Source organism: Eucyclogobius newberryi, unplaced genomic scaffold (assembly GCF_026437365.1).
Source record: "Eucyclogobius newberryi isolate DKJ021-1_F unplaced genomic scaffold, fEucNew1.0.hap1 SCAF_6, whole genome shotgun sequence".
Classification (NCBI taxonomy): Eukaryota; Metazoa; Chordata; class Actinopteri; order Gobiiformes; family Gobiidae; genus Eucyclogobius; species Eucyclogobius newberryi.
In genome coordinates, this window is record NW_027316278.1 from 4332775 (window position 1) to 4360024 (window position 27250).

At 48.9% G+C, this 27250-nt stretch overlaps 1 protein-coding gene across 1 annotated transcript; it reads right to left on the reverse strand.

Annotated features, from left to right (window-relative positions):
• Positions 1-26763, reverse strand: LOC140346789 (uncharacterized). Its single transcript, XM_072432983.1, has 8 exons — positions 26676-26763; positions 26125-26233; positions 23848-23893; positions 19209-19250; positions 14273-14276; positions 7892-10435; positions 1388-1407; positions 1-327 (listed from the first exon to the last, which is right to left on the reverse strand). The coding sequence occupies exons 1-8, from the start codon at positions 26761-26763 to the stop codon at positions 1-3; spliced, it is 3180 nt and encodes a 1059-aa protein (XP_072289084.1).
• Positions 26764-27250: the final 487 nt, after the last annotated feature.

A 27250-nucleotide genomic window follows, 5' to 3' on the forward strand; every position in this document is an offset into this window, starting at 1 on the left:
TTAGCGGCGGGGTCGGGCCGCGCTAGCCGCCGCCGCGCCTGTCTGCTCGAGTATCGCGTAGCTCGGAGGCGTGGCGTGTGGCGTTTGGAACAGGCAGCAGCTGAGCCGGGCCCGGGCCCCGCTCTCGGCCTGACATTTCCAGAGGTGCCAAGTCGAGCGGCATCTTGTTACCGCCGCTGACAAGTGGAACGGAGTCCAACCCCGTTCACACTGCGAAGGCATAAGCGAAGCGTGGACGTTTTCGCCGCATAAGGGCTTCGTTTCCTGACAGCTGACTTTAGTGGAGTTGAGCCGAGCCGAGCAGAAGCTGGAAACTCTCCCGCCGCGCTGCAAAACAAACACAATCCACCGGGAAAAAGACAGACAAATGGACCGGGCGAGGTGCAACGGGCGCTTACGACTTCTTTACGAGACAAAATACTGCATCTCATCTGTACTTTGAAGGCGAGTTCAGAGCTAAAGGAGGTTGATGCGTCTGTACCATGGCAAGATTTATTTATTAGCTTTATTTTAGGAACAATTTTGCCCATCATTACTATTCATCCTGCTGTTGTCCAGATTTATTAAAGCTTATAAATCAGAACTTTCAACAGGAACGATATCTAAATCAGATTTTTAGATCGAGACCCGTCTTCCTGTATTTTGGACGTGGCATTTTATGAATAAATCTTAGGAAAAAAGGGAATATCATCATTAAATTGGGCCGTGAAGCGTTTGACAATCGTCCGCCATGACAGTTTACTGTTTACAATGTGCATGCTGCGCTCTGATTGGTCGACGCAATTTGTGTGCTTGGCTCTGATTGGCTGCCGAGCCGTGGTCCGGAGAACGCCGAAGCTACTCTTTTTTTGCCTAGTCGGCCCCCGAACCCCCGGAGAAAACAATCTGGACGAGGTGTTTTCAAATCCTATGTAAAAACATGATCCAAACGATATAAATGTATTAACAATTTGTACAACGCATGCTACTAATTACATTGAAAATAAAGGGGGAAGAGGGTAATTTTGTTGTGGTGGATGAAGAATGGGAAAATGTATCTGTTCAACTGCTACTTTATCACATGTTTGGAGAGAATTGTGTTGGTGTCGTGTTTCTTCATAACACGATGTCACAATGCACATTATTCACCAGAAATGCTGTTATAAAGAAACAGGAAACACGCAAAATGGAGAAAATCACATTCGGAACTTGAAATTGGACAAATTTAACCGACTTTTGACCGACTGGGATGTTTATTTTGGACTTTGTGTGCCTTGTTTTTTTCTAGTGTTTTATCAGGACTTTCTTTCGATGTTCTGCTCTGTTCTCTCGACTTTCTTATAATAATAATAATAATAATAATAAAAATAATAATAATAATAAATTCAAATACAATTCTTGTTCGTACCGTCGACAGCAGCGGCTCAACTGCAAAATGTAAGAAACAGACGGGGACATCTTAGAGTTTGGACGTGGCCTCGCTGCTTTTGCCCCGATCTGCTACGTTCGAGTGAAACTGAGAACCTGCCGGAGCTTTAACGAGTTTATTAGCGCCGCTGCCGAGCTGATCGTTCGCGCGTTTCTAGCACGTCTGAAAATGGAACGATCAACGTTGATTAGTTGTGTCTTATCTGTGTTTGCCAGAAGTGTAAATAAATGTATGATAGCTGTTTTTTCTTTGCAGTTAGCCAACATTTTTATGCTTCTCTTTAGTTACAAGTCGTATCCAAACGTTCCTTAGCCACCGCTAGCACCCGTCCTTTCAGCTCGTAGCCTGGGACAAGAGTCTCACGGGTTGTGGGTGCAAAGACAAAATGCACTTTGCTTCTTACCGCACACCGACTTCTCCGTCTTCTTGAGCAAATCGCCCGACAGGCCCCGGCATTCGGCCCTCACACCCGCCGGATCTTCTCACTATCTCAGGGCCCCCGATCGCGCGGCGAAGTCCAGGTGTGTCCAGCCCGTCGCCGCGGGCTGGGTCAGGTGCTATACTTGGTGACGAGCGTGGGGGGGTAGGGGGGGGTTGCTCGCTGACACGTGGAGAGACGGGGGAGAAGGTTATCGTCCTGACAGCTCTGTGGTGTCGGCTCTCTGATCGCCCAAACACACTTCAGCCCGGATCGAGCGCCGGGGCCGTGATGGTGCCCTCGTCTGTCGCCGGCGGGCCCTCGAGGTACGCCGGCGTGTTGTCATTTTGCTGCGTGCGCTCCTGTCAAACTGGAGGGGTAGGTATCCCAGAGAGCCAATGGGAAGTGTCCGTCGGGAGCTGCTGTTGTGCTGATGAGAAGGTTCAGCGTCGACCGGTGGATTCTGCCCAGTGTGAATCACATGTGCAAATATTCTTTATACTGATTTTAACACATTTTAGCAACCTGGTTTACCAACAGGGATGTTCCCCCCTCAAATGTAAAATAAATTAAATCATTATTATTTATACAGGGAAAACCCAATGAGAAAAGTTCTCTTTTTTATGGTGTTAAAACACAACACAAAATACAAACTAAAACACAATTAAAACACACAACTTTACATTTGAATCAGAAACATGAGAAATGGAAAAGGGTGGAGGTGTTTGTGTAGATGAAAGTCACCCGCAGGTCGTCTTTTGAGGGTGTAATGACACCGGTCACATCTTTTCTCATATTTTCGTCATTCAAAGTTTGTTTTGTCGATAATTATCATCGAATTCTATGCAGTACTTTTTTCTCATCTTGTTGTTGTTGTTGTTTTATGGCCGTTGGTATAAGTGTTACATTACCGCCAGACTTTATTCCTTAGACTTTATTATCCATCTTCTTCATCTCTTCTCTTCATCTTCTTCTGTCATTTTTTGGGATTCGTCGTCACATTTGTGATTTTTCCCTTTATCTCAGGGCGGTGGAATGTTGGTGATGGGGGACGTCTTCATCAAAGGCATGACATCATCATCAAAGGCCATCATCGTCATGGCAACTGTACAGGACATGGCCACGTCAGTAGGTGGCGGTGGGGCCAGGGCCTAAGTCCCTTTAAAAAAATAATTAAATCTCTCTATTCCTCTCCCTCCTTCTCTATCTTCCTTTCTCTTTTCTCTCTTTCTTCCTTCTCTCTCCTCTATATCTCTCTCTCTCTTTCTCTTTATTTATTCATGTGTATTTGTTTTGCTGCTGTGGCGTGGAGCACGTGCTTTGAAGATGTACAACTAAAGAACACGTACAACCACAGTAGGTGATGCTAATGTAACGCTTGGACACGAACCGCCATAAACACCAAAGAAGAAGAAGTCACTGGCAGTGGCTTCTTGCTATTGCACAGCGTCTAGTTTGTGTATGAATCCTTTCAAATGCAGCTAAAACAGTCTCATTCTCTTCATTGTTTTATAAAAGCCTCTCCAGCAATGACAACGTTTAGTGATGATTTGAGATGTTTCAGTCGTATTCAGACTTTGATGGTTTCAATGTTCATGTTTATATTTGTGCCAGACGCTACAAACGCTGAATTTATGTTGTCCTTGAACCTTTGGTCTTCAGCCTCGTACAAACCGCTGCGGCTGAATCGCGCCCGACGCAGAATTTGAGCGCGTGAACATTAGAAAGACAAACGCACCGGACTAAATACACTCAGCAGCAGATGTGCGTCCGAGTCGTCCTGCACATGCTCAGTGGAGTCGAGGCGTCCTGCACATGCTCAGTGGAGTCGTCCTGCACATGCTCAGTGGAGTCGTCCTGCACATGCTCAGTAGAGTCGAGGCGTCCTGCACATGCTCAGTGGAGTCGAGGCGTCCTGCACATGCTCAGTGGAGTCGTCCTGCACATGCTCAGTGGAGTCGAGGCGTCCTGCACATGCTCAGTGGAGTCGTCCTGCACATGCTCAGTGGAGTCGTCCTGCACATGCTCAGTGGAGTCGTCCTGCACATGCTCAGTGGAGTCGTCCTGCACATGCTCAGTGGAGTCGTCCTGCACATGCTCAGTGGAGTCGTCCTGCACATGCTCAGTGGAGTCGTCCTGCACATGCTCAGTGGAGTCGTCCTGCACATGCTCAGTGGAGTCGTCCTGCACATGCTCAGTGGAGTCGTCCTGCACATGCTCAGTGGAGTCGTCCTGCACATGCTCAGTGGAGTCGTCCTGCACATGCTCAGTGGAGTCGTCCTGCACATGCTCAGTGGAGTCGTCCTGCACATGCTCAGTGGAGTCGTCCTGCACATGCTCAGTGGAGTCGAGGCGTCCTGCACATGCTCAGTGGAGTCGTCCTGCACATGCTCAGTGGAGTCGTCCTGCACATGCTCAGTGGAGTCGTCCTGCACATGCTCAGTGGAGTCGTCCTGCACATGCTCAGTGGAGTCGTCCTGCACATGCTCAGTGGAGTCGTCCTGCACATGCTCAGTGGAGTCGTCCTGCACATGCTCAGTGGAGTCGTCCTGCACATGCTCAGTGGAGTCGTCCTGCACATGCTCAGTGGAGTCGTCCTGCACATGCTCAGTGGAGTCGTCCTGCACATGCTCAGTGGAGTCGTCCTGCACATGCTCAGTGGAGTTGTGCTGTGTTGCTTTTCTCGTGGTGTAAATGGCTTTGGTTTATTAACTTTACAAAGTTCATAAGTGGAGGCGATGGGCCCCGGGGCCCGTCTGGGACCTGCAGATACTTCAGAGCTGAACAGAGTTTAGTCAATATCATTATTTGCTCCAAGAGCTGCGTTTTAAGGATTTATTTAAATCTTGTGGGTTTGTTTTGGGTCTTTTTCCGGGTCGTGCAGCACGTCAGCTCTGATTGGCTGCTGCGCATCTGCTGCAGAGAGCTGAACAAATCTGAACACGTCGTGCCGGTCACTTTGGACGCCTCGGGCGCCTCATACGCGCTCAAAGCGTCGACAGCGTACGAAAACGTAGAAAACGTGCCGCAAAAACGCAGGAGGCGTTTACATAGACTTTGAATGTAAACTGGACGCTTCAGCCACAGCGGTGTGGACGAGGCTTAACTCAGCACGTGAGTGGCCCCATCCACAGCAGAGTGGCCCCACCCACAGCAGAGTGGCCCCACTCACAGCAGAGTGGCCACACTCACAGCAGAGTGGCTCCACCCACAGCAGAGTGGCCACACTCACAGCAGAGAGGCCCCACCCACAGCAGAGTGGCCCCACCCACAGCAGAGTGGCCCCACCCACAGCAGAGTGGCCCCACTCACAGCAGAGTGGCCACACTCACAGCAGAGTGGCCCCACCCACAGCAGAGTGGCCCCACCCACAGCAGAGTGGCCCCACCCACAGCAGAGTGGCCCCACTCACAGCAGAGTGGCCACACTCACAGCAGAGTGGCTCCACCCACAGCAGAGTGGCCCCACCCACAGCAGAGTGGCCCCACCCACAGCAGAGTGGCCCCACCCACAGCAGAGTGGCCACACTCACAGCAGAGTGGCTCCACCCACAGCAGAGTGGCCCCACCCACAGCAGAGTGGCCCCACCCACAGCAGAGTGGCCCCACTCACAGCAGAGTGGCCACACTCACAGCAGAGTGGCCCCACCCACAGCAGAGTGGCTCCACCCACAGCAGAGTGGCCACGCCCACAGCAGAGTGGCCACGCCCACAGCAGAGTGGCCACACTCACAGCAGAGTGGCCCCACCCACAGCAGTGTGGCTCCACCCACAGCAGAGTGGCTCCACCAACAGCAGAGTGGCTCCACCCACAGCAGAGTGGCCACACCCACAGCAGAGTGGCCCCACCCACAGCAGAGTGGCCACACTCACAGCAGAGTGGCTCCACCCACAGCAGAGTGGCTCCACCCACAGCAGAGTGGCCACACCCACAGCAGAGTGGCCACACCCACAGCAGAGTGGCTCCACCCACAGCAGAGTGGCCACGCCCACAGCAGAGTGGCCACGCCCACAGCAGAGTGGCCACACTCACAGCAGAGTGGCTCCACCCACAGCAGAGTGGCTCCACCCACAGCAGAGTGGCCACACCCACAGCAGAGTGGCCACACCCACAGCAGAGTGGCTCCACCCACAGCAGAGGATACACTCTAGATCTCATAATTACAAAGGGGGTCAATATTTCAAATATCAATGTGGTCGATGCTGCTCTGTCTGATCTTTTCTGTGTCTTTGACATGTCTGTTTTTCCCAAACCACCGGCTGGTCCTGCAGCTGTTCAGAGGCTGGTCCTGCAGCTGTTCAGAGGCTGGTCCTGCAGCTGTTCAGAGGCTGGTCCTGCAGTTGTTCAGAGGAGACACATAAGTGATGGCACAGGTGCACTGTTTATGGAAATGATAAACTTTGAAAATGTCTCATGTTCTAATGTAAATGATTTGTTGAACTCTGTTACATCTAGTGTTTTGAATGTTCTGGACACCATCGCTCCTATAAAGGCTAAAATGGTTAAAAATAAGCAGAAGGCGCCGTGGAGAAATGATGATTCGATCAGGGCACAGAAAAGGGAGTGCCGCAGGGCCGAACGGAAATGGCGCAAGTCAAAGCTCCAGGTTCAAAAAGAGATTTACAGAGAACAACCTACAAGATGTACAACCTAATTTTATGTAGACCTCACATGTCCTGTTGCCACAGTAACAGATGAAAAAACCCTCCAGCTCAGCTGCCGTTAGAACTCATTTCCACATCCAAGTGTAATGAATTTGCGTTATATTTTTAATGACAAAGTTCAGGGCATTAAAATTGCAACAAATTCCACAGCACAAAATTAACTAAAACCACCAAGACACTTAGAGCTGTCTCACTTTCCACCTGTAACTGACAAAACTGTCCAGGAGATCATCACCAGACTGAGTTCATCTACATGCTGCCTCCATGTGTGAGCCTCCAGATTTGTCTGTTAGATCTGAGGTTTACAGAGACACACTGTCCATCATGGGACCCTCTTACAGAGACTAGAGGACTAGGTGGGCATCACTGACACTGCCCTAAACTGGTTAAGGTCATATCTGGAAGACAGGAAGTACTTTGTAGAAATTGGTAACTGTCTCAGACCACATGCCCCTGACCTGTGGGTTACCCCAAGGGTCAGTCCTGGCACCCGTTCTGTTCAACCCCTACATGTGCCCTTAGGCGGGGCAGACATTCACTCTCACATTCATTCACATTTACAGTTGCAAATCGACCTCACATATGCGTGTCATTGGACGGTGGGAGGAAGCCGGAGAACCTGGAGAGAACACCACAGGAAGGACATGCAGACTGGGATAAGTTCGGTACAAATCATCATTTCTCTTCTCTACTTCAAAAACCTATGTGACCTTTAACCTCTCTCTCCTACACTACACACAAAGATGTTTGAACCGTTGGAAATTTAAATCTGTAATCATCTCATCCTGCTGAAAATAAAACGTTAGCAGCAATGGGTCAGTAGGACTAATCAGAGACGTCTAAGATCTGGAATATATCCGATAGTTTGAACATAGACCACATAGTTACAAAGGTAAAATTGTCCACAAGACGAGTCATAAAAGAGTTAAATGAACGTGCGTAACACTTTATGGACAGGACTTCATCTTGAGGACAAAGTCTGCAACGTCTCTGGGAGAGAAAATGGCTCAGTGAGTTCATTTCAATCCCAAAACAGTCATTTGATGGAAAAGTTTATTTCAACTTTAAACGCACGAAGCCTCTTCTGGACTCAGAGACGTCATAAATCTCCTGGGTGGAGGCGGTACCATGGTCGGAATTGGAATCAGAAAAGGTTTATTGCCATTGCAAATGAACAAGAATCCCAACCATAGGAACTTGCTTTTGTGATTCGGTGACACAACAATGAATCCACGACCAGTTTTACACAGCAACACTGTGCACCAGTCGTAACAGAAATGCAATCAGGGCTGAGCGGGGCCACGAGCACACAGCCGAGCCCCTAATGGAAAAAGGACTTGTGAGGATTATATATTTTGTCCGTTTTTTTCCCTCTCTCTTCCTTCAGCGAATCATGTTTACTCTGTCCTCTGCGCAGAAGCTGAGTGTTGTGCACATAGCTGTCTTTTAACTTCTGGAAATCGCCAAGTAGCAGGTCTTTCTCCTTCTTAAAACCCTCTTCCGCCGCCCGCAGTTCCTCCTGAAGCGACGTCACCTGTATCGCGAGATCATCTGCCAGCTCCGTGTTCTCGTCCATTAGCTTCAGCTTCTCCGTCAACTCTTTAATATTATTACGACGCTCTAGTTCCAGATGTTGCAAATTAAAGTGCAGATTCTTTGTGAGTCTATCTGCGTTTGCTTTCTGTCTCTCTTCCTTCAGCGCCTCGTTTTCCCTCTGTACTTCGAGCAGGCGCTGAGTGTTGTACTCGTAGCTTTCCTTTAACTCCTGGAAATCTCTCTGCAGCGCCTCTTTCTCCTTCTGAAAACCCTCTTCAGCCACCTGTAGATCATCTTGAAGTGATGTTATCTGTTTAGCGAGTTCATCCGCCAGCTCCGTGTTCTCGTTCTTTCTCTTCGGCTTCTCCAGCGACTCTTTGTTTTTATGGTGGTCTGTCTCCAGAAGTTGTAGATTGAAGCAAAAACTCTCTTTGTGTTCTTTTGCTTTCCTTATCTCTTCCTTCAGCGCTTCGTTTTGACTCTGTTCTTCGAGCAGAAGCTGAGCGTTGTGCTCATAGCTGTCCTTTAACTTGTGTAAATCGCTCTGAATCTCGTCTTTCTCCTTAAAACCCTCTTTCGCCGCCTGTAGTTCAGCTTGAAGTGACGTCACCTGTTTAGCGAGTTCATCCGCCAGCTCCGTGTTCTCGTCCTTTCTCTTCAGCTTCTCCTGCAACTCTTTGTTTTTATGGCGCTCGGTCTCCAGAAGTTTAAGATTGAAGTGAAGATTCTCTATATATGTTTTTGATTTCTGTCTCTCTTCCATCAGCGCCTCATTTTTACTCTGTTCTTCAAGCAGAAGCAGAGCCTTGTGCTCATAGCTTTCCTTTAACTCCTGTAAGTCTCTTTGTAGCGCCTCTTTCTCCTTCTTAAAACCCCCTTTCGCCGCCTGTAGATCAGCTTGAAGTGACGTCACCTGTTTAGTGAGTTGATCAGCCAGCTCCGTGTTCTCTTCCATCAGCTTTTGCTTCTTCATCAACTCTTTATTGTTATTATTATGGCGCTCTATTTCCAGATGTTGCAAATGAAATTGAAGATTCTTTGTGTTTCTATCTGCATTTGCTTTCTTACCCTCTTCCTTCAGCGCCTCGTTTTCCTTCTGTACTTCGAGCAGAAGCTGAGCGTTGTGCTCATAGCTTTCCTTTAACTCCTGTAAGTCTCTCTGTAGCGCCTCTTTCTCCTTCTTAAAATCCTCTTTCGCCGCCTGTAGTTCAGCTTGAAGTGACGTCACCTGTTTAGTGAATTCATCCATTCTCTTCAGCTTCTCCTGCAACTCTTTGTTTTTATGGCGCTCGGTCTCCAGAAGTTTAAGATTGAAGTGAAGATTCTCGATATATGTTTTTGATTTCTGTCTCTCTTCCATCAGCGCCTCATTTTTACTCTGTTCTTCAAGCAGAAGCTGAGCCTTGTGCTCATAGCTTTCCTTTAACTCCTGTAAGTCTCTTTGTAGCGCCTCTTTCTCCTTCTTAAAACCCTCTTTCGCCTCCTGTTCAGCTTGAAGTGACATCACCTGTTTAGCGAGTTCATCGGCCAGCACTTTGTTTTTATTGCACTCTTTCTCCAGATTTTCCTGGGTTGAGGCAAGCCTCTTTGTCGTTTTCTTCAAATTTAATTTTGTTTTCTTTCCCCCTTCCCTCAGCGCCTCATTTTGACTCTGTTCTTCAAGCAGAAGCAGAGCCTTGTGCTCACAGCTTTCCTTTGACTTCTGTAAATCTCTCTGTAGCGCCTCTTTCACCTGTTTGGCGAGTTCGTCCATTCTCTTCAGCTTCTCCTGCAATTCTTTGTTTTTATGGTGCTCTGTCTCCAGAAGTTCGAGCTTCTTTTGGATTTTCTTTATATACACTTTCATTTTCTTTTTCTCTTCCTTCAGCGTCTGCAGACTGCTTTGGACACTCTTGTGCTCTTCTGCCGTTTGCAGTGCAGCTTGAAGAGATGATGCTTTGTCTGCGAGCTGTACGGTCAGATCCTGAGTGAGTCTCTTCTGCTTTTCTAGCTTTTGAATATACCTGTTCGTCCTATTTTCATATTCCACTTTCTTCATCTGTAATTCTTCCATCAGTTTCGTGCTGTGATTACGTTCGGACACAAGACTCTTTTCAAGGCTTTTCATTTTTGCATTTGCCTCAGAAACTTCCTCGTCTTTCTGTGACTTGATTTGTTCCTCCCATTCTTGTCTTTTGGCCTCTTTTCGTGCCAAACGTTCTTTTAAATTTGCATTATGTAGCAGGAGGTTTTGATGTTGTTCAGTTAACTTGAGCACTGTGCCATGCAGGTCCTCCTCTGTTTTTCTACATTTCTCTAACTCTCCAAAATAATTGGCATGTTTATTGCTCAGGTCACTGTTCTCTCTCCGGAGACTACGGACTTCTCTCCCCGCTTTCCAAATCTTGAACATTTTTATGCCTTTTTTTTCTGAAACACACCTTATTTGTCGTCAACTATAAGCTGCAAAAACCTGACAAAATCTCGGAGTCTTTGAGTGACTTCACAAGTTTGATGACACTCACCGAGGGTGTCACGAGTATGATGTCACTGGAATGATGTCACTCGAGTGTGTCATTTATAGGACGCATTCCAATGACATCACTCCAGTGACATCATCGCTCTGTGGAGAATCACGTTGTTGTTGTTGTTGTGTTGCTTTTAATGGTGGAAGGCGGCCTCGAAGTCTAAAGAATGAAGTCGGTATGGTGTAAAACACATACTTTGAAAACAGTTGGCTGCCAACTGCCATTCTCAAATCCCTTCACTGGCTTCCGGTCTCCTACTGGATACAATTTAAAGTCCTAGTTTTAGTCCTGGACGAGTCGGCCCCTGAGTCCTCAGTCTCTGCTTCCTCTTCAGAAGACATGACTGAGGGATTAAGGAGTCCTTCCACCGTCCGACGACATCCCCCTCCTGCGACGCCGGACGGTTTGCCAGAATATCTTTGAGGCCGACCGATAGTCCTCCTCTATGGCCTCCCCAAGCTCTTCCCAGCCCCAGATTTTGCCTCTGCGACAGCACGAGCTGCGGCCCGCTTGGCCTGCCAATACCTGTCAATGACCTCAGGAGACCTACAAGCCAGAGTGGCCTGATAGGCCTCCTTCTTCAGCCTGACCACATCCCTTACTTCCGGTGTCCACCACCGGGTTCGGGCGTTGCCACTGCGACAGGCACCGGAGACCTTGCGACCACAGCTCTGAGCAACCGCATCAACAATGGAGGTGGAGAACATGGTCCACTCGGACTCAATGTCCCCAGCCTCCCCCGGGTGTGAGTTACCCTACAGAGGGCTCCGGAAGACGCTCCCAACACAATGCGCTTGGGTCTGCCAAGTCTGTCCAGCTTCCTCCTCCAGCGGATCCAACTCACCACCAGGTGGTGCTCTACAGCTCCGCCCCTCTCTTCACCCGGGTGTACAAGACACGAGGCCGGAGGTCAGATGACACGACAACAAAATCGATCATTGATCTCCGGCTTAGGGTGTCCTGGTGCCACGTGCACTGATGGACACCCTTTTGCTGGAGGGACTGGGAACGCCTCGGGATCCCCCCGGAGGAGTTGGAAGAAGTGTCTGGGGAGAAGGATGTTTGGGATTCCCTGCTTAGACTGCTGCCCCCACAACCCGGCCCCGGATGAGCAGAAGAAGATGGATGGTCAGGTCCCTTTGTACATCAGCGAACTGATCACGCCGTAAACTCGCCCTCGCTCACTGAGGTCTTTGGATCAGAACCTTCTGTTGGTTCCTCGCACTCGTTTTTGGACCAGAGGAGACCGACTGGACTGTTGTTGCTTTTAAGGGTTGGCTCAAAACCTTTTTATTCAGTCAGGCCAACCAGTCAGAGACTAAGAGCCACATTTGTTACTGTGTTACCGCAAAGAGCCACATCATACACATGGCACACATGAACATCACCCCATCCCTTCCTCACACACACACACGCACACGCACATGCACGCGCACGCACACGCGCACACACGCGCACACACGCACACGCACGCACGCACACACACACCTCTGCTCAGACAAATTATTATTATTATTAACAATATCATGTCACACACCAACATGATAATGACAGAATTTGACTCCTACAGTATTAAGACCACAAGCCAGTCATTTTCAAACAAACATTGTGTCTCACACACAAACTCTCAGTTCAACAAAGTCCAAAATCGATAATCATTTACATACCATAGTGAAGTTCAATATCTGTGGGTTTCTTTTAGATGAGGGCCGTCTCCCCGTATTTTGGACGGGGCATTTTTATTAATAAATCTTAGAAAAAAGGGAATATCATCATTAAATCGGGCGGATTAAAGTCCGCCTCGGCCCGCGCCATGACTGTTACTCTTTACAAGTGAAAATGAGCATGCTGCGCGCTGATTGGTCGTCAAAGTTTGTGTGCTTGGCTCTGATTGGCTGCCGAGCCGTGGTCCGGAGAATGCCAAAGCTCCACTTCCGTGCGGTTGAGCGGCGCACATGCGGTTGTGGCGAGACCCGTCACCCCGGTTCAGCAACTATACTTCCTGTTCCGGCAGAACATCGCCATGCGTGTGGTCCAGCGGTCAGCGACACGACTTTACGTGCAGACGTCCCTGAGATCCACACCCGACATAAACTCTTAATCTTGCATTTTCCCCTCGTCTCCTAACGACACAGTAACAGAGGACGAGAGAGGAGCTGAACTCATGTGTTATTGAAATAAATGGGAAAATTATTTGTTGTTTTTATTTGTGTTTCACTTTTACCTTTTTTTTTTTACCTCGTCTTCCAACTGCATAGAGTAAAAGCGAGGAGATGCCATCTCCTGATGTCATATTGATAATTATTAGACAAAATTTAATAATTTCCTCAACATCGACCATTTTAATCTTGGCAGTTTTTATTATTTACAAAGGCAGAAGAAGAATACGGGTCGTGAGCTGCACATTGTGTTTCTATTGTCTAATTATGGTTAAACAAAAATAAAAACCCGGTTAATACTGACAATTAAAATAATACAAAATTATAGAATTATTTAGATCTATAGTAGATCTTTAGGCTTTGTCGAATATAGACCTAGATTAAATGTGAAAAGTGAAACACAAATAAAAACAACAAATCATTTTCCCATTTAATTCAATAACACATGAGTTCAGCTCCTCTCTCATCCTCTGTTACTGTGTCGTTGTCGTTAGGAGACGAGGGGAAAATGCAAGATTAAGAGTTCATGTCGGGAGTCGATCTGAGGATCCTCTGCACACACAGTGGTTTCTGCTCGGTGCCCGTGCGCAGCATCAGTGTGCGGGCGCCTCCACACACGCAGAGCGCCGTCTGGCACAACACAAACACAAATGTTGATATGAACCTAAAAGAGCTGCATGCGGCTCGCGAGCCGCGGGTTGGCCTGCTTTAGGGCCTGATTTGACTGTATAATATAATTATTGCTGTATGTGTATTGCTCACTATAAGTTCTTTGTGTTTTTATTATTTTATTCTGTGTTTTTGTCTGTGAAAGGTGCTATACAAATAAATTGTACTTACAACTTCCATCCCTTGTTGGGAAATGGGAGGTTTTGTCTATAGGAGTTTTTGTTTATAAGAGTTCTTCTATTGAGTGTTTTTTTAAACTTCCTATATTCTGTGATCTGTCCTTTTCCTCTGTATCTACTGCGTTGTATCAATGAAATTTCCCCATGTGTGGACAATAAAGGATTATCTTATCTTATCTTAACTTCCTCACTATTAAAAGCAGGTTTTAATATTCCCCTCGTGAGTTTATGTGACTAAAAGCGTTTCCACCTTTCAACATTTTCTTCCGCTGTTTTGAAACAAAAGGAGAACGTATAAACTTTGATGCGAATAAGGAGTTTTTTTATATAGGTTTTTCAAAATAAAACACAAATTCTAACAGAACACGACCAGAGAGCGAAACATCAATCAAAAAATTAAACAAGCATCAACTAAACCTTTAAACACGTGTAAAACCCAACGAGTCCAGAGTCGGTCAGATGTGTGTTTACTTCCTGTTGGTTTGTCGGTCCAGTCCTTGGTCGTCGGGGGGTTTGGTTCATCCATTTATCCGTTTCTTTGTTATGGCTTTTTTCCCGCTGCCAAAAGCACATTCCAAAGGTATCCATCCACTGTGTCCTCGGCAGCAGAAGTACATAGTTCCTACATCGAGTGGAACGGCAGTGTCAAAAACTGTCTGCAGAGCGTCCTTGACTTCGCTCCAAAACGTCTGAGGACATCAGGACGTTCCCAGAAGACGTGACAGTTTGTACCTCCCTGTGAAAAATGGAGTTATGAAAAAACGTGACACAATCTTCCAACAAAACTCTCTCCAAACAAACCCTGAACCTACAAAGGTCCTGTTTCTCCAAGATTCTTCCAACTCATCAAAGCTTTTCATGTGATTTCTGGTAAAAAAAACAAAACGTTAATACCTTTTGTTTAGTTTTCAGCAGCTCCTTCCATGTTGTATGCACAGATTTTATCCATGGATTCTTAACTTCCGTCAAATAACTCAAGCATCTGTCGTCTGCCAGTAAGACCTGTACAGGAACCCCCGGCACCACGTTACTCTCAATATGAGCACCATTCAGCTTCAGATTCTGGAACAATGACACACTGAAGATCTGTGTGAGAAACAATGACACACTGAAGATCTGTGTGAGGAACAATGACACACTGAAGATCTGTGTGAGGAACAATGACACAATGAAGATCTGTGTGAGGAACAATGACACACTGAAGATCTGTGTGAGGAACAATGACACACTGAAGATCTGTGTGAGGAACAATGACACGCTGAAGATCTGTGTGAGGAACAATGACACACTGAAGATCTGTGTGAGGAACAATGACACACTGAAGATCTGTGTGAGGAACAAGGACACACTGAAGATCTGTGTGAGGAACAATGACACACTGAAGATCTGTGTGAGGAACAATGACACGCTGAAAATCTGTGTGAGGAACAATGACACACTGAAGATCTGTGTGAGAAACAAGGACACACTGAAGATCTGTGTGAGGAACAATGACACACTGAAGATCTGTGTGAGGAACAATGACACACTGAAGATCTGTGTGAGGAACAATGACACAGTGAAGATCTGTGTGAGGAACAATGACACGCTGAAGATCTGTGTGAGGAATAATGACATGCTGAAAATCTGTGTGAGGAACAATGACACTCTGAAGATCTGTGTGAGGAACAATGACACACTGAAGATCTGTGTGAGGAACAATGACACGCTGAAGATCTGTGTGAGGAACAATGACACTCAGTTGGTCATTGTGTTGTTTGTTAAGGTTTTTGCTCATGTCAAGGTTCTTCTCCGTCAGTGAGAACCGTGACCAAACGTCGGCTCTTGGACGGCGGCGCGTCTTGTGACCGTCAGACCCCGAAGGTGCGGCCGCTTGTCATCTTAGGTCACGCGCTCGTCCAGTTGCGTCGTGAAGGAGACGAGTCGGCGTCTCCGCATCGGGACTGTCAGCCCATTAGTTAGGAGGCGAGAAAGGAAAGGTCACTGAGGAACTGGCTTCAGCCCCGGGGCCGGAGAGTACAGTTAATAAAGCATGTGTCGTCCTGCTCCTGCTAATGACCACGTCAGGACAGCACACCACACAAAATGGCTGCGTCGCTATGGCTATTTTGGATGACCAATGAGAGAGCTGCTCGTCCGTGATTGGTCCATGTGCGTCTGTTCTGATGAGTTTGAGTTCGTGGCCTTGTAGAGTCTTTGGTGACATCTAGAGGCGGAACAGCTTTTCTGCAGTCATTTATATTTCTTTGTATAAGAAACCAAGTCCAAGTCCAAACCAAGTCCAAGTCCAAACCAAGTCCAAGTCCAAACCAAGTCCAAGTCCAAGTCCAAACAAAGTCCAAGTCCAAACCAAGTCCAAGTCCAAGTCCAAACAAAGTCCAAGCCAAGTCCAAACCAAGTCCAAGTCCAAGTCCAAACAGAGTCCAAGCCAAGCCAAAACCAAGTCCAAGTCCAAACAGAGTCCAAGCCAAGCCAAAACCAAGTCCAAGTCCAAGCAGAGTCCAAGTCCAAGTCCAAACCAAGTCCAAGTCAAAACCAAGTCCAAGTCAAAACCAAGTCCAAGTCGAAGCAGAGTCCAAGTCCAAGTCCAAACCAAGTCCAAACCAAGTCCAAACCAAGTCCAAACCAAGTCCAAGCCAAGTCCAAGCCAAGTCCAAGTCCAAGCCAAGCCAAAACCAAGTCCAAGTCAAAACCAAGTCCAAGTCCAAGTCCAAGCAGAGTCTAAGTCCAAGTCCAAACCAAGTCCAAACCAAGTCCAAGCCAAGTCCAAACCAAGTCCAAGTCCAAGAAAAGTCTAAGTCCCAACCAAGTCCAAGTCCAAACCAAGTCCAAACCAAGTCCAAAACAAGTCCAAAACAAGTCCAAACCAAGTCCAAGAAAAGTCTAAGTCCAAACTAAGTCCAAGTCCAAACCAAGTCCAAACCAAGTCCAAAACAAGTCCAAACCAAGTCCAAGAAAAGTCTAAGTCCAAACCAAGTCCAAACCAAGTCCAAACCAAGTCCAAACCAAGTCCAAACCAAGTCCAAACCAAGTCCAAGTCCAAACCAAGTCCAAGTCCAAACCAAGTCTAAATCAAGTCCAAATCAAGTCCGAGTCCAAACCAAGTCCAAGTCCAGACCAATTCCAAGTCCAGACTCAAACCAATCTTTATCCCAAAGTGACCAAAAGTATGTGTGAAAACTAATGAGTGCAACAAGAATGTGTCATATGCACTTTTAACTCGACCCATGTTCCCCCGATAAACGGACTTATGAACAAACAACAACAACAACAACAACACGACGGATGTAACAATGAAGAAACTGCTCAAAAGAGAAGTTTCTTTATTATTACCCCAAATGATTCACTCTCATTCTAACAATCCTGGCAGGCATTTTACAGATGATTGAAACATCCTTTTCACGGCGCTCTCTGCGTCCGGGACAAGTGCGGCCCCGAGATAAGACCTCGCTCCAATTCATCTGCTGGAAACGGGAGCGCTTGACGATCAGCGCTAATTGTAACATGTTCCAGGGGCTGATGGCAGCAGAGTGGTGCCGACTGCTAATGAGGAGCTGCCAGACTGTCCGAGGAAGGCAGGGGCAGGGGACGAGTGTGGGGGGCTAGGGCAGTCCAAGGAAGGCAGAGGCAGGGGACGAGTGTGGGGGGCTAGGGCAGTCCAAGGAAGGCAGAGACAGGGGACGAGTGTGGGGGGCTAGGGCAGTCCAAGGAAGGCAGAGGCAGGGGACGAGTGTGGGGGGCTAGGGCAGTCCAAGGAAGGCAGAGGCAGGGGACGAGTGTGGGGGGCTAGGGCAGTCCAAGGAAGGCAGAGGCAGGGGACGAGTGTGGGGGGCTAGGGCAGTCCAAGGGGGGAAGCAGGGAAGGTTTTTGAACGTTGAAAAGTTCTCCAAATGGCATCAATAAACCGTAAAGTGAAACCGTAAATAGCAAATAAAGTTCAGGATCACGGCCAGACACAGATGCGAATCATCGATATCGATACCATTGACTTCGATATAGTGACGCAAACTATTTAATCAAAAGAACAAACGCTCAGACACGTGTGATTTTTATTCACCGACTGTCGCCTCAAAGAGGAACGAGACACAACGGGTTCACAAACCAACACGATATCAGCAACTTTCTATGAGTAAATGTGTAAAAGGTTCGTCTTATCGGCCCATTTCACAGATCAACAACGTTATGATCGCCACTGGAGCAGCTTTAAATATCTGTTTGTTTGTTTGTTTGTTTGTTTGTTTGTTTCCGATTTCCCCTCGAGCTGATTCATATTTGTCTGCGGCTTTAGTGGAGCAAATATTAAAGTATCTATTATTTAAAAAATATCTTCAATGTCATAAATTGTCAGGAAATGGGCCACATAAAATAATGACGTGATTTAAAGTGTGTTTTCGCGACAGGAAGTGGAAGATTTGTATTCTTTTGTATAACTTCATTTCTCTTTCTCTCGTCTGAACTGCTCAGATGAATAAAAGTGTGAGGAAACAGCTCTTCTAGCGTGTAGCATCGCATCACTTTTCCAGTTCTGGGCCAAACTCACGCGCTGCCCCCTGATGTTCTGGCATGGCACTGCTGATTCCGCCAAAACATCCACTTTAGCCCCAACATTTGCCCCAATCACACGTCCTGAATCGGCCGGGGTCCCGCCTCTTTTGGGGACGTGTTGATGTGGGTTGTTGGTGCCTGTTTTTTTTCGGGGTGCGGCGGGGGTCCGGAGGAGGAACAGCTGGGGCCCATCACTTCTCGTCGGGGCCCGCGCAGACAGACTGATGCTAATGACACTCCATTCTCCGCCATTATCCACATCATTAGGAAATTAGGGGACAGAAGGTATTTACTGTAAAGCTGCCACCGCCCGGGGAGAGATAAACGACGGCTGATGAATGGGACGTGGCCCGGGCTGCGCACCTTTCCGCTTGCAACAGACATCACTCACGCCCTCGTAACCGCGGCGACGATGCTAAGTGAGAAGCTAGGTGGCTAAATTGGGGTTTGAGTGAACTGGAGATTGATCGGTGGACCGCGCGGCACCTTTTCCCCGTGTCGAGTGTGAACGTTCTCCTGCGAGTGCAGGGGGTTTCTGGACTTGGCATGTTTTCTCACGGCCCCTGGAGTAGAGGGAGGGCCAATCGGATCGCAGCGCTCTCCTCAGTGGGCGGGGCTGTGTTCAGACGCTCCTCGCCGTTGACTCGGACCTGCTTCATCATCGGCCACGACAAGGACCGTGTGAGAGCGGCGCGAGGAAGGAGACATCATGCTTCCTGTCAGAGCTCCTCAGGAGGGTCCTAACCTGCGCTGAAGGAGCCACCAGGCTTCCCACAATGCATTGCAACACAGCCGATCTTACAGTGTGCACTTCGACCGTCTGCATTAAAACAACTTTTAAGTTTAAGTTTAAAAATCACATCAGACGGAACTGTCTCTGGGCCAAATCGAACTTTTTGATGATTTTATTTGTTTGATGAAACTTTTTGTTTACATTTTTTTAGAAACAAAACTTCATTTACTTTACATATTGTGCAAAGACAGAAAAGATCTGCTCCGTTTGATGCTGCTGACCGACTAAAGGACAGTGGAACATAGGATCTCTGCTCCTGTCTGCTCCTGTCTCTGCTCCTCTCTGCTCCTGTCTGCTCCTCTCTGCTCCTCCCTGCTCCTGTCTCTGCTCCTGTCTCTGCTCCTGTCTGCTCCTCTCTGCTCCTCCCTGCTCCTGTCTCTGCTCCTGTCTCTGCTCCTGTCTGCTCCTCTCCCTTCTTCTCTCTGCTCCTCTCTGCTCCTGCCTCTGCTCCTGTCTCTGCTCCTGTCTGCTCCTGTCTCTGCTCCTGTCTGCTCCTGTCTCTGTTCCTCTCTGCTCCTCACACCTTCTTGGTCCTTAATGTTGACCTCATGACAGGTTCAGGGTTCAGGAGCTGTGGAGAGGAGCCTGCTGAAGTCTCTGAGGTCTCTGAGGTCTCTGAGGTCTCTGAGGTGTCTTAGGTGTCTGAGGTGTCTGAGGAGGATGAGGAGGATGTTCTGTCCCTGTAGGAGACGTGGGCCACACTAAAGAGACTCTTGTCTTGTAGACTTAAGATCATCTCACACAAGAAGCTTGTGATCAGCGTCTGCTGGAGTTTCCCCCATCGACCCAAAACATGCACAAAATACTCAATCCTCCAGCGAAAGACCGAGACCAGCAGAAGTTCTGGAGAAGGGTCCCTCACTGCTCCTGACAGGTCCCTCACTGCTCCTGACAGGTCCCTCACTGCTCCTGACAGGTCCAGCCCGGGTCAAACGCAGAGGACCAGTTCACCACTGCTGCAAACATTTGCCTTTTCATATATAAATGTGCTGATCCAGAGCTTTTCTGTCACAGTCGTTCCGTTGGCTTGTCCTGCAGTTTGGGTCGTTATGTTCACGCTGCAGGTCAGATTATTTTCCCTAAATGTGACTCAGATCTGTTTTTTCATGTCAGTATGAAAAGCCCCAATCTGATTTGTTTTTTTTCAAACCCGGGACATGTGGAACTCGATGATTCTAAAACAGGTGCCACCGTTTCTTTAACTGGAATTAAACCTTTCAAAAGAGAAATCTGAACTTTTGCCTCTCTAAGACAAAAGATGATTTTTAGCTGATTAAACGATGCTTCCTCTAAGTCCGTCTCATAAAGTCACATTAGGTGGACAGACTCGTGACACTGAGGCCCTCACACACACACAGCCTGACACGTGGAGGGTGAAGGTCGAGTGAAGGTCAGGAGATCTGCAGCGGTCAGGAGATCTGGAGCGGTCAGGACTGGACCTTCCCTCCGGCTCTGGCTCTTCTGGTGACAGACTGCAGCGTGAGGGCCCTCGTCATGCCCTTCAAACCTGGCCCCGGACACTGAATAAAGACATCTCTGTGTCCGTCGTGTTTTAAACGAGCGTGAGTCTGCCCTGGGACAGACTGACTGAGATGTGGCTGCTTTTCACCGGCCACACACGGTATTGAACCCGGGGTGTGGATTTGAGCGCGAGATCGGCAAAAGAAAATGTATTTATCACAGATTTACAACTCCGTCTTCAGGTCCGAGCCCAAACAAAGGGAACAGGGAGAATCGAAGCAGGCTGAGAGTTAGAAGACTTGTTAGAGGACTCGTTAGAGGACTCGTTAGAAGACTCGTTAGAGGACTCGTTAGCGGAGCGATCCTGCTGAATGTGACTCGGGGACAGGTCAATGGTCACGGGCTGATCCCACTTCTCGCAGCTCCGCCACAGACGACTTTTAAGATGCGCTTCGACTCCTCAGAGGAAATAAAAGTGATTCATTTAGAGATAGTGCGCTGATATGGGAAAGAATCAATCTAAAAGTGATGTGTCCATCCCGGAGACGCCTGAGACCATGGCAACGTCAAATAAATATGGGAAAGAGTGGCCGGAGCGACGACGGGAGCAACAACTTGAGCGATGGGAGCTATGACGGGAGTGACGATGGGAGCGACGAACGGAGCGACGACGGGAGCGACGACGGGAGCGACGACGGGAGCTATGACGGGAGTGACGATGGGAGCGACGAACGGAGCGACGACGGGAGCGACGACGGGAGCGACGACGGGAGCAGCTGAAGCGACAGGAGCAATGACGGGAGCAGCTGAAGCGACAGGAGCAATGATGGGAGCAGCTGGAGCCATCATTATTATCATTATTATTTCACATAAATACTTTCGCTGAGTTTGAGTCGTCACCAACTACATTTAGCATCAGAATAAAGATGTTTTGTTTGTTTGTGGTGAACTTTTTTCTTCTTTCAGAGGAAAAACAAAGGGAACAATCAAAGCTCCTCCAATCATCTCGTCTCATCTGCAGCTGATGACATGAAGCGCCGCCGCTGTAATTTTATAATGAAAAACAAAAACAGTGTTCGCACGTTCCACGCGGCAATTAGCGGCCGTCCTAATGATGATAATTTGATTTTTAATTCTGAACCCACTAGTGACTGGCAGAGTCTATCAATTAGTCCATTAGAGGTGGCCCAGCTGTGCGCCCGAGCAGGCTGCTGTGCGCCCGAGCAGGCTGCTGTGCGCCCGAGCAGGCTGCTGGTGCAACTCCCAGCGCGCGCCCGGCTCAATTACGACAGCGCGCTTCATCATAATCACCAGCAGGATGTGTGGAGATGCAGATGGCCGCCGTAGACACACACGGAAGACAAAGAAGAAGAAGAAGAGGAGAAAAGCACACGACAAACGTCAACGCTCTGATGTGTGAGGGCCATCGCAAAGACAAAACTTTGGAAATGATGCAAACAAGACGAACGAGGCGGAGGAAAGAGGCGTGTTTCAACCAGAACCACGTGTGACGAGGCCGAGATCAGGGCTGTTCAGGGGAGGGGCCGAGATCAGGGCTGTTCAGGGGAGGGGCCGAGATCAGGGCTGTTCAGGGGAGGGGCCGAGATCAGGGCTGTTCAGGGGAGGGGCCGAGATCAGGGCTGTTCAGGGGAGGGGCCGAGATCAGGGCTGTTCAGGGGAGGGGCCGAGATCAGGGCTGTTCAGGGGAGGGGCCGAGATCAGGGCTGTTTACAGAAGGGGCCGGAGCAACGGGAGCGACTGGAGTGATGACGGGAGCAACGACGGGAGCAACGACAGGAGCAACGACAGGAGCAACGACTGGAGTGATGACGGGAGCAACAACGGGAGCAACAACAGGAGCAACGACGGGAGCAACGACAGGAGCAACGACAGGAGCAACGACGGGAGCAACGTCAGGAGCAACGACAGGAGCAACAACTGGAGCAACGACGGGAGCAACGACGGGAGCAATGACAGGAGCAACGACGGGAGCAATGACGGCAACGATATATATATATATTTTACAATATTGACATCTTCCTTTACTCATTACATTAAGTCCAAACTAAGACTCTAAGACTATCAAACATAATTTGATTTGATAAACGTGAGGAAAATAATCACATTCGATGGTCAGAGGCGTTCTGACCTCAGCAGCTTCACTCTCTTCTGACTTAAGCATAAATATATGTCTTTTCCACCGTGTTAAATGCATTCAGGGCCTTGTTTTCCCTCTGTCTTGTTTTCGTCCTTCTCGGGGATCTTGGCAGCCCGGCCCGAAAAAGAAAGTGAAATGTTGTCCTGAAGAGCGGTGGACGACGGGCGCGTGTGGAGGGATCAGCTGGCCCGCGAACTCCAGCGCCATCCAAGCTGTTTCACTGGCTCCAGGCTGAAGGGCCATCTTGAGTCGCTGGCAGGCAAAAGGCTGGAGAGGGAGAGGGGTGAGGGAGGGGGGCGGGGTGCGGGGTGAGGAGAAGGGGATGGGGGGTGAGGAGGAGTCACCCCCAAATGGGACGTGTCTCGTGTCAATCTGGGACAAATGGATGGTTTTGGAGACATCCGCTGGCACACGGGACACGGGGCTGGACCCGGTCACCGTAGCCACGATGCTAACGTCGCTAACGGCAACACTGCGCTAACGCCAACGGAACCGTTCACTCTCGGACGATTCTCCAGGAGCTGCAAATGTAACGACGCTGGTTTTCGGAGCGGGTTATGAACTGTAATCCTCACGGTTTCTGTTTTGACGACTGGAACCGTTCTGAGCGTCGAGGACAAACGGAGCGCGGCGTGATTGGTAAAAGGTGTGTACTTATGCTTAAACCGACGCCGGAACCGCCCTCCGCTGTTGTTCTGCGTCTAGAGCTGAATTATCGCCGCCGTTACCTTCACCTGTTTGTCACACAACCTTTTGCACGCGCTCGAGACCTTGCAGGTGTCCAGCTCTCAGCGCCGGCGCCTCGTGTCAGCCGTAACCTTTAAAGCGCGCGGCGTTCTTCTGGAGTTTGGGCGCGTTTGTTCTGATGGAGCCGACACCCAGACACCCCCCGCCCTCCTGGAGGATCACGGCGAGGTGAACGCGGCCGCCGGGTAAACCAGACCGACTTCTGTCATCTTATACCGTAAAAACGCATTAAAAACGTTGACCGGCGAGGCCAAAGGTCAGCAGATGATTCCACTGATATTTAAAGGAGAAGTAAGGAACATTTTATCTGATTAAAGTCTTTATAACGGTTTAAACGACACATTTGACTCAACATTTGGCCCGTTTGTGTAAAGTTTATAATCGTACTTCCTGGTTGGACGTGAGCACAGATATGACACAGAGGTGATTCCACAGCTGTTACCATAGCAACCAGACTGTAGACAAGTGCCAAACTCCACATAAATGACAACAGTTCTGATCTGACACACAATAAGACCATAAAACACCTTTATTTAGTCCAACCATGGTTTAAACTGTCTCTGTGTCGCACACTGATGACGTCACAGAGGGATTCAGCTCCACTTCCTGTCTTTTTAAACTCTGCAACTGCAACTTAACGGAAGTAAAACTGTGATAAATACTTGCAATTTATTATTTATTTGTCTTTGAAGCTCCTGTGATGGTTAAATATGTATTTTCGGGGCATTTGAAGCGTCGTCTCTGAAGGAAAACTGAATCTAAAATAGTTCTTTAAACGATTATTTAACAATATTTGAACACTTTTATACGAGTGTAACGATGATAGCTGTTACTGAACTCCGGTTTATAGTTTCAAGCTTATAAATATTAATGATCCTTTGTTATTTTTTGAGGAGAAGAGGAAAAACCATGCGTTGTTTCTGCGGGTGAGCTCGCATTTCCACAGATCTGACCTGTAACTTGGCCAGCTGGGGTTGCCCGCTCGTCTCCGCGGCAACTGTGGGCGACTGATGTCCGTAACGCGGCAACTGACCATTTGGAGAACTGTTTTAACAACTTGCCGGTCAATATAGCGTAATACGTGTCCTTTAAGGCGTTAGGGCTCCACCCACTGAGGAGTGAAGCAGTAAACAAGGCGCTAAATGACAGCTACCGACCACTACGTTTGTTACCGTCTAAACGATTATGATTATGAAGGAGATGAATGTGTTTGTGACGTCGTACAAAGCCAAGAAAAACACAGTTCTATTTGAAATGTGGAAACTACATCATTTAACAGTTAAAACGTCCTATTCATGTCAAATAAAAACATAATTACCATGACCATTAGCATAATAATTAGCATTTGAATTAGCATATTGGACTTTGAAGCTATAAAACATCAAATGACTTCAAAAAGCTGCTCCTCGGGATTCACCGCGGTACAAAAAATGGAGCAAACGTGTTCTTTCGCTCAGAATCTCCCGTTTTCCGAAGCCGCGCAGGAGTTTTCCCCGTCATAAAATTTACAGCGGCGTAATTAATGGCCCACGAGGGAACATTTTTATGCCGCTGAGACGTTCAATGTTGCTCCAGCCGTTTATTCCGGTAATTACAGTTCGGCCCATTCTACGTTTTTTCCGATTAGGTCTCATTTCTGTTTGATAAACCGTGAACTGTCCCGTGCGCGGCGCGCCCGACGCTAAAAGCGCACTCAAAGGCGTCGCCGTGACGAACAAAACAAGGTAAAGCCCGAAACCGCGGAACATTTTGGGAACGGCGATAACCTCCGCGTGAAGCCGTGCGATCGAACGCGCGTGGAAACGAGCGGACGCTTAGCAACGCCGCTAGTCCGAGCCAGTCGCCTGTATTTTCTCTTTTAGCCGTTAGCATTAGCGTGTGTAAATCGTGAATAATCTGGAGGGCTATGCACCAACTGATTGAGCACATTCAGGTCAAAGCCGCGGTAAAAGTTGTCGTAAAGCTTTTTTGGTGTTTTGTTTTCGATATCTGAGCTAAAGGCTAACTGACAGGAGCTAAAGGCTAACTGACTTGGCTAACTGGCTAACTGTGTGTTTCTGATATTGTGCTTCTGGTGAGAATCTAAAGACTCTAAATGTTCTTTTTTAGACGTTACTGGTGAGAAGAGCAGACAAATGACATAAAATAAACCGTTTTTATACTTTAATGTGAGGTTTGGCTTCAGCGTTTGTTTGTGAAGGAACGTAAAGGTTTTAAAGGCGCCGTACCGGATTTTTTTACCGTCCTAAACAAACTTGTTCATGTTAAACTCGTTACAGCTCCACGTGTGTTGCTCACGTTTAACATTCCCAGCATCGTAATTATTCAGCGAGTGAGTTCATGAGCGGTTTTCACAACTTTCAGAGGCCAGTTTTTCCATCACGGTAAAGCTAACAAACATTAGCATGCTAGCAGCGCGCATCCTGTTCCTGTTTCGGAAACGGTGAATAAAACGTACTGGCGCAAAACAGATTTAACATTATAACAGTAAATAAATCGGGTGCGACCTCTTTAAGCTCTGCTCAGTCCAACCAGGAAGTAACGCTATAAACACCAAAATTATAAAACAAGGTAGAATTTTATAGCAAAATCTTTTAGTTTAGTGAGAAAACGGTCATACGCAGTTTAATCTGACACGTTTGTGGATCCAGTGCATGAAATAAAGCCTTTAGAGGAATGTTGGCGCCAGTCCGTAGACGTTAGCGCATTAGCACAGAGTCTATTCTTGTCCGTGATGATGTCGTCCGTGTAGACCTGTCCAACATGGCCGCCAGCAGCGCAGCACGCCCCCTTTGTGTTGCCACTTTTATAGGTCACGCTCTCCCCTGGACGCAGATCTGAGCCGGCAGCTTCGAGCTTTACATGATCAACTCCACTCACGGCCCTCCGCGGACACGGCCCCCGAGCGCTCCGGCCAGGGGGCGGAGCCTCCCGCTGGGGTTGGATCGCCGCTCGCCGCCCCCCCCCCACACCCTGACGTGCAGGTCCGCTGGCAGGTGATGAAAGAGAGACGCCAGGGCAGAGGGGTCAGGGCAGAGGGGCCAGGGCAGAGGGGCCAGGCCGGAGGGGTCAGGGCGGAGGGGTCAGGGTGGAGGGCAGGACAGAGGGGCTGGAGGTGCCAGGGCAGAGGGGCCGGGGCGGAGAGCAGGGCAGAGGGGCCGAGGCGGGGGGCAGGGCAGAGTGGCCAGGGCGCCGGGGTCACGCCGTCGCCGGGGTCACGCCATCGCCGGGGTCGGGGGTGGTTGCTGGGATCGCCGGCTTCATGTAGTCGCCAGAGTCACGTGGCCGACCCGGGTCACACGGCCGCTGTCGTCGTGTTGCAGTTCTTTCTTTAAACCATGTATTTTGGCACAAACTCGTCTAAATAAAGCCTAATGACTTTGCCTTGCAACATAAACCCGCTCGCGCCTTTAAGCGCCGCCGCTCTGGACCTCGGTCCCGGTCCGGTGCTAGACCCTGCTCTCCGCGCTCTCCGTGGTCTCCTCCATCACCTCCCTCGCTCTCCGCCTCCCTCCCCATCGCCCCGTGACTGACAGCAGAGGACACAGTACCCCACACGCCGGGGCCCGCTCTCCTCCCCAAAAAAACACCATCATTTTTATCGCGGCGATCGGCCCCCGAACGAGGAGCGGCGACGGGCCGCCCCGGAGCAGATGGCCTCCTCACTCAGGCGCGAGCACAGGAGAGGGGAAAACATCTTGAAAGTCGTGTGCCACAGGACGGAGAGATGACGGGGAGAAGATGGGGCGAGGAGGGGGAGAGGAGGAGGAGGCGATGGGGCGAGGAGGGGGAGATGAGGGGGAGAGGAGGAGGAGACGATGGGGCGAGGAGGGGGAGATGAGGGGGAGAGGAGGAGGAGACGATGGGGCGAGGAGGGGGAGATGAGGGGGAGAGGAGGAGGAGACGATGGGGCGAGGAGGGGGAGATGATGGGAAGACAAGGGTGAGACAGGGGGAGACGATGGGGAGGCGGAGAGATGATGGGGAGAGGAGGGGGAGAGACGAGG